Raw genomic sequence first — 7271 nt, forward strand, 5'->3', positions numbered from 1 at the left:
TCTTAAACTCTGACCTCTCTACAGGCAAACCATACTCAAATCATCCTTTCTTTGTGGTATAATACTTCAAGAATAAAACTATATAACCAATATAGAAAAGGGAAAAAAAAAAAAAAAAAGGATACAACTCTTACTAAGAGTCTTCTCATTTCACATTTCATCCAGCACAAAATATTTTGTCAAGGTCAGAGAGAAACAATAGAATCCTACTCATCCAAAATACAGCTGCAGAAAGTTTTCAAAGTCTGTTGCTTTCACCATGTAATCCTTCCCTTTGCACATTCCTCGCACTCAGCTGCATCCCATTGACACCGATTACATTCACAGCTCAGCACACATTGCTACCTTGATTTTTCCCCATAAGACAAACCTGAGAGAAATGAAGATTCTTTTAACAACAGAAACACATCTTGACATGCAGGTACAACTGTAGTAACAGTCCTTGTAATCTGGAAGGGGAAACTTAAAATATCAAAGAGCTAGTTTGTGAAATACATAGCAAAAAGAATGACTTTTTTTTTATTGGCTGCAATTAACAGGTAAAAGCTCATGTTTTTAGGCTGCAAATAGTATCTAAATTTAACAATTGTAAGATACTCTAAAATACACATTAATTGACAGCTTCTGCAATAGAAAATTTATACCCTGAATACCTAAAGACATACTATAATTTGTTGCACAAATAGGTAACAGACACAGATGTAAATTTCCTAAGCAAATAAGGAACTGCATTAATTTCAAGTTACGCAAATATTTTAGGCTATTGAAATCAAGACCTTATCTTCCTAGGGTAATACATCAAAGGTAAGGATAGCTTGGAACAGAAACTGGGGAGAGGTGGCAGCCAATTCAACAACCTAACCTCAAGACAATTCTTCTTCCAGTTATAAGAGTGCAACATGAAGGCAATCCTTGTCCATTAAATATCACAGCTTTCCTATGTGTTTTAACCTGGTCAGGTAACCAGTAAATGTATCAGCTCAGTCTGCAGACTGTTTTGGACTCTTATGTGTATTTATTTAGGAAGGCCTATTCTTTACTGAAGGAATAATATGAATTTTAGAAATCACACATTCTTTCTGGATTCCGAGAAGCTCCTGTGCATGATTTTCTACACCTAGTTGTTTGCTCTCACATGCAAGTTCACCATCAAGTTAAAGGAGTTTTACTACCATATTTTTCAGGACAGCATTTACAAGATCTGCAACACTGACTTATAGATTCCCAATTCTGATTTGGCTTTCAGGCAAAAAAGAAATTATGAAATTAAGTGCTAAATATGCAACAGCCAATGAAGATAAACCCTTTGATATCAGTAGCAATAGGTACAGCTAACAGATTAGCATCCCATTAGCACATGTAATCAAAATATGATCTACACAAAATTTGAAATACCATTCAGTCCTGCAATCTTACGGCAATTCCTCTCTAGGTCCAAGATGAACACTGAAGTAAGAATATAAAAAGCCTGTTTACTCCTAAAAATCACATGAATTTCTGTGAGCAGAAGCGTTACCATAGCAGAGTTCAGAACTGACATTTCGATTGACTTTTAGCCTTAATTTGATTTATATTTGATAATGGCATTTAAGTACATGTACATAAAAATTTAAAGATATAATCTATTCAAGTTTCTTTCCTCCCACCTCAAACTACATTGCCAGACATATATACTGCAGAGAAGTTACACGTAGCGGGAAATTGCAGACTTTGATGGCTAAAGGTAATATGGATGTTCATATAAAAGGTAAGATTAAAGGTAAACTAATTTTATCAACTCTCTAGCATTATAGCTGCTGCACCTGTTGAAGTGCAGAAAGCAATAATCTAAATATTTGTCATGAGAACTGCTCAAATTAGCAAACTTTTACAGGTTCATGCTTACTGGGCCTCTTTCCACTCCGGCCCCAGAAAACAGTGATTGATATATCCAGTTTCTGTGTGCACACAGTACTGGTTGCACATACCTGCATATTCATATTCCACCCTGCCCCCCACTTGATGCCCACAAACCCCTTAGAAAAGAATTTATTAAAGGAAAAAAAATTAACTAAATATAATTATTTTCTTGTGCATTTAACTAGACAGAGAACCCACATAATTTCAAATCAATGCATAACTGTAAATTTAAGGTCAGTACTAATACTCCCTGTTTTCCTCAAAGAGTAATTAAAATTTACACAAGAGAAAACTTGTTCACAATGAGAACAATCAGCCATTGGATTAATCTCCCCAGGGAAGTTGTGGACTCCTCAGTATCGGACAGTTTTAAATTTAGCTGAACAAGGTGCCAGGTCATCTTGTCTAGACAGTGCTCTTGCCAAGAAAGGTTGGACCAGATGATCCTTGGGGTCCCCTTCTGACCTGCTATTCTAAATTTGACTATATAAATATAAACCTCTACATATAAGAGGTTTTCAGCAATCAGACAAAATGTATCTAATAGAATCACAATAACAACTCATTCGTTAAAGTATTCCCGTCACAATGGATTTGCAGCACGTTCCTTGTACTGGTTCCTAACAATGCTCATTAAACTCCCTCTTAAAATATTAATACTGGAAAAGAATCATTGTAATATTTTATAAAGATTTGCAAAACATCTGATCAGCCCTTAAAGAAAACTCACACAAGAAATTCCCTCTGAAAAGCACTAAGTGCATACATTCCTTCTGTTTCAAGGAAGCAACATAAAAACCTTGTGCTGTTTATTCAAATGAAGTCACACATTATGGGCTTAATTCTCCCTCCCCCTGCCCAAACAATTGATGTTTTATCATCTCTGCAATGTCTGATCTCTCTCCAAGTCAGACAGGAGATCAGAAGATTTAACCTGTGTTATCCTTGTAAAATTGCATATAAAATACAGTACAGAACAAGTATCTGTGAATCCCATTTAAGCTGTGCTTAACCAAGTACAAATATTTACTGTAAAGCGTAATAGACTATTAGGAAAATGAAGATCTCCATATCTCTTTGTTGTTCACATCTAGTGATAACAAAGATATCAAATTCTGGAAGTCTACCAAACAGTTACGTTTCATTATGAACACGTATGATTTAAGTACCGCCAATAAATTCTACATATTTAGTTATAGTTGACATTTACGATGTTACTTGAAGAATAATGAATGCCCCAACTTGAAATATGCGCATGGCTTTAAGAAGGGAGTTGAATGTCAAAGGAAGCTTTTAGTAACATGCATGTGAACAAATATCTTCTATCATCTAGAAAGGTTAATGAAATCACATTTTCTGAGATTTCTGTACTTCAGACTAATGTAACAGAAAAAGGGAGCATTTACTGTCCCAAAGGAAACAGAAAAAGTAAACTGTTATACAATATTCCCTACGTATCTTAACTGCAAGTACAATATTTTAATGTGTCTTTCATTGTATGCATTAGATAATCTACAACTCATTAAATGGGTTATTTCTGAGGCCTTTTACAGCATATTTGCATTTTAACCTTTTAATACTGCTGTATTAATTCTACTGTGTAAACACAGGGGGGAAAAAATGCTCCAAAACTTCTCCACCATTTCAGATTCACCTCGTATTTCCTTAGATCTAATTCACAATCAATCGTAAGAAGTGCAGTACAGAATACATGTCAAAGCAAAATTAGAAAATTTCATTTAGCACCCATGAATTTCAGCCACGACAGTAATAGAAGGGATTGTGCAGCAACAATCACTTCCCAGAAACTGCTCACTTGCACGTTTATTAAATACACTCCCCTTATTCTCCCTCCTACAACGGGCTGATAATCCACTTGCAGCAGCCTCGGGCCAGTTCCAACACAACTCGATGTTCCTGCAGTTGACGTGCAAGAGCCCAAATAAAAACAAACTCCCCCACACGCACGGGGGTTTACGCTACAAAAAAACAAGACTCATTGAAAAGTTTTCCGGGAGGTAGAAACCAACAGAGTTCCATTCAAGAAAAGTGAGCGTTTCGGGCATCCCTCCAGACCCTACTGAACAGCTCTCTCTTCTGTAAAAAGAGGTTTCTTAAATCGCATCAACGCAAAACTAACGTTAACTTAGGTGGGGGGAAGAAGAGAGGGTGAGAGGGAGACAGAGGAACAAGCGATAGAGGAACAAGCGAGAGGCAGAAGGACAGCTGCCACTCAAACAGCGCCAACATTTGATAAATAATATCCCTCAAAACCTGGTCTGTCTTTAGCACTTGGCAATCATTTTGTCCGAAGAAAGCGGGAAGGACCAGCAGTGCCGAGCAGTTAGAAAGCTGTGGTTTCTTTCTCTCGTAAAATCTGCCAGAAGCGGAGGAGGTGGGGGGCTTTGGAAAAGAAACCATCACAATAACAAGGTAACTGATAGCTGAAAATGTCTGGTTTGAGGTTTTGTTCTAATCAATAAGAACTACTGTTTAATATTTAGGATCACATAAAAATCGAGCGAGCCCTCTGTCCTACAGCAAATACATTATTATGATTTAGCTCCCACTCAGAAATAAAGGAGTATATTGATTGTGCAGAACCCAGCTGAGAAACCCGCTAAGGGACTAACGTTTCCCTCCATTCCTCCAGCAGGAGTTTGCCAGGAAGCAGACATCCAGCACAGACATACACAGCGGTTAGGAAAAGCGAGTGGCGCTCATTCCTCGGAAAGTTTCTCTCTCAAGTTTCGGAGAAACCTACCTGCTCTCTGGAAATGCAAGGCAACGAGGGTCTCCTAAACATTTTGCAGCTGCCGTAGTAGCTGGCCGAAGTTTCCCCTAAGGACACGCAACTAGATCTCCTCCTGGGTCTGATCACAGGCACTTTTTCCTCCACGCTGGGGAGCCGTGGGTGGCGATGATGCTGGTGGTGCGCTCCTCGGCTGTGAGCCGAGAAGATGCCGTGCTCCCCGCCACAGAGTGCCAGGAGGCAGCCTGCCACCCCGGCCGTGCCGGCCAGCAGCGGTCTGAGGGCTGGGGGGAGCGAGGGGAGGCTGGCGAGCGGCACCAGCCACACCAGGCTGGAGAAGACCAAGACGAGGAGGCTCCGGTGCAACTTCGGAGAGCTCTGCAGCAGGGTCAGCGCTGCTACGGAGCCCAGCACCGTCAGGAGCCTTCCTAGGAACATCTGCGGCTCCTCTTCGTGCCCCTCCTCGGGCAGCAGCCACTGCAGCGCCACGAAGTCCCCCGAGTAGCAGCACACGGGCAGCGCCAGCAGCCACCAGCGGGGAGTGCCGCCGCCGAGCTCCCCGCGCCGGCCGCCGACCAGGTAGCAGGTGAGGAAGAAGAAGGCACAGGCGATGCTGAAGAGGGGGCTGAGGCAGCGGGACAGGCACAGCAAGGCGTGCAGCGTCCGCGGGCTCTGCCAGCGGCTCCCGTCCTGCCGCTCCCGGGCGCTGCCCTGGCCGGGAAAGGCCAGGAGCGAGAGGACAGCGGCGGCCAGGACGCCCAGGGCGAGCCGAGCCCGGGAGGAGGAGGCGGTGGGGAAGAGCAGCAGGGAGAGGAGGCTCTTCGGGGGGTCCTGGCGCAGGGGGGTCGCGCAGCTCTTCACGTATCCGTTCCGCAGGCTCTCCGCGGGGGCCGCCCCGCCGCCGTCCGGCTGCGGGCAGGGCTGCGGGGCTCTGCCGGGGCCGTGGGGGGAGGCGGCCGCCGCGGCAGCTTCTCGCTCTTCCCTCATGGTGGTCGGGGACGCGGGAGGGGGGAGGTCGGGGGAGAGGCGCGGGTCGCGCTAGCTGTGTCCCGGCCGCGCCTCCCGCATCCCTTCTCAGGAGGAGGGCGCCGGACTGAGCCGCCGCTCGTCCCCCGCGGGCAGCGGCGTCCGCAGCATGGTGGGTGAGGACCGGGGAAAAAAAAGGAAAAAAAAAAAAAAAAAACCAAAAGAGAGAAAAGGTAAAAGTCTCGCTCTCCCGTCCGCGTTCCCCAAGCGGATCCGGCGGCCGGGACTCGCTGCCGCCTCCCAGCGCTCAGCGGCCGGCGGCGCAGCCCGGTGGGGGTGGGAGTGAGGCGGGAACAGCCCCCGCAACCCGCCCCCCTTTCTGCCCTCCCTCTCTCTCTCTCTCTCCCGCCTTCCTTCCCTCCCTTCCCCGGGCCCTGCGAACAGCACTTCCCGCGATCTCTTTTAAAGCATAAACATATATACATATCGATCTCTATCCCCTCGCCAGCTCGGGCGACGGCACACCGCCCTCGCCAGGCGCTCCCGCCTGGAAGCGGGAAGGGACGGCTAGGAAAGCGGTGGAGGGGCAGGAACGCTGAGCTGGCGCGACTTTGTGTTTTATCTTGTCCTTTTCCTTTGAGATGCCGCGGAAAAGTTGCTCGTACGGATTGTAAAGCACACGCAGAATATCGAAGTGTTTCCTCTGAGGACCATCCCTTTTTCTTTTTTTTTTTCTTTTTTTTTTTTTTTTTTTTTTTTTTTTTTTTTTTTTTTTTTTTTTTTTTTTTTTTTTTTTTTTTTTTTTTTTTTTTTTTTTTTTTTTTTTTTTTTTTTTTTTTTTTTTTTTTTAAGCATTCATGAAGTATGGATTAGAGTAATTATCTGCACTCTTTTTTTCAGTCTTTGTTAGCTATGTTGCAGATTAGACTGCGTTGCGCGACCAGGTTTATTTGCACAGCTAATCCCCTTGGAATGGATCAAAATAATCATTTTGGAACAGACTGCTTGGAAGCGTTTAGACTGCTGTAAGGGAAAATACTAACGGGATTTTTGAGTAACGCCTTTGCTCATTCATTCTGTTTATTTCTGAAAAACTATTTACCACTTTGGAAATTTATTATGACCGTGTATCTTTACCTTGTTACTTGAAATAAACGTCTTTTGAGCTATGTTTCCACATAATATTGTGCTTCTTTACTGGAACTGGTTCAGAAAACAGTTCAGGTAGGTCAGTGACTGCACTTTTTGTTTGTTCATTGAAACAAGGAACTTTTGATATGATTTGGTGTCATGCTTGTGATTCACTTCTTTTGGGCAGCCTCCGAGTAGCAGCTGGTTTGGGGAAGCTGTGGGGCGGCAGGAAGTGCTGCTGCAGGACACGGGCCTGAAAGTCGAGCATGATTATTGATAGAAAGTGCAATATGCAGTGGCAAATAAAGTAACTTTTGTACCCAAGAAGATGGAAATAAGTACTGATTTGTTTTTCAAAAGGCAAATCAAACTGGTGGAATTTCAGTACTGCAGTACACCTTCTTCTGTTAGAAATACTCCGAGATGTCCGAAAAAGAATACAATTTTGTTCCAGCTTGATACAATTGACACAGATTCCGTACCATCCCACTGATACTAAGAAGTTTTTGAAAAGGGCAAAATG

The 7271-nt window shown here is 43.6% G+C and overlaps 1 protein-coding gene across 1 annotated transcript in view; it reads right to left on the bottom strand.

Moving 5' to 3' along the window:
• The window catches only part of PDE3B (phosphodiesterase 3B), a 93778-nt gene extending 88125 nt beyond the window's left edge, over positions 1-5653 (bottom strand). Inside the window, exon 1 of the mRNA XM_027889878.1 lies at positions 4664-5653. Coding sequence (XP_027745679.1) covers positions 4664-5638 — 975 coding nt within the window. The 5' untranslated portion in view covers positions 5639-5653. The remainder of the gene's footprint in view (positions 1-4663) is intronic.
• Positions 5654-7271: the final 1618 nt, after the last annotated feature.

The sequence above is a fragment of the Empidonax traillii genome, unplaced genomic scaffold (genome assembly GCF_003031625.1).
Source record: "Empidonax traillii isolate 1590-97213 ecotype Southwest subspecies unplaced genomic scaffold, ASM303162v1 scaffold274:size1118153, whole genome shotgun sequence".
In the NCBI taxonomy this organism is placed as follows: domain Eukaryota; kingdom Metazoa; phylum Chordata; class Aves; order Passeriformes; family Tyrannidae; genus Empidonax; species Empidonax traillii.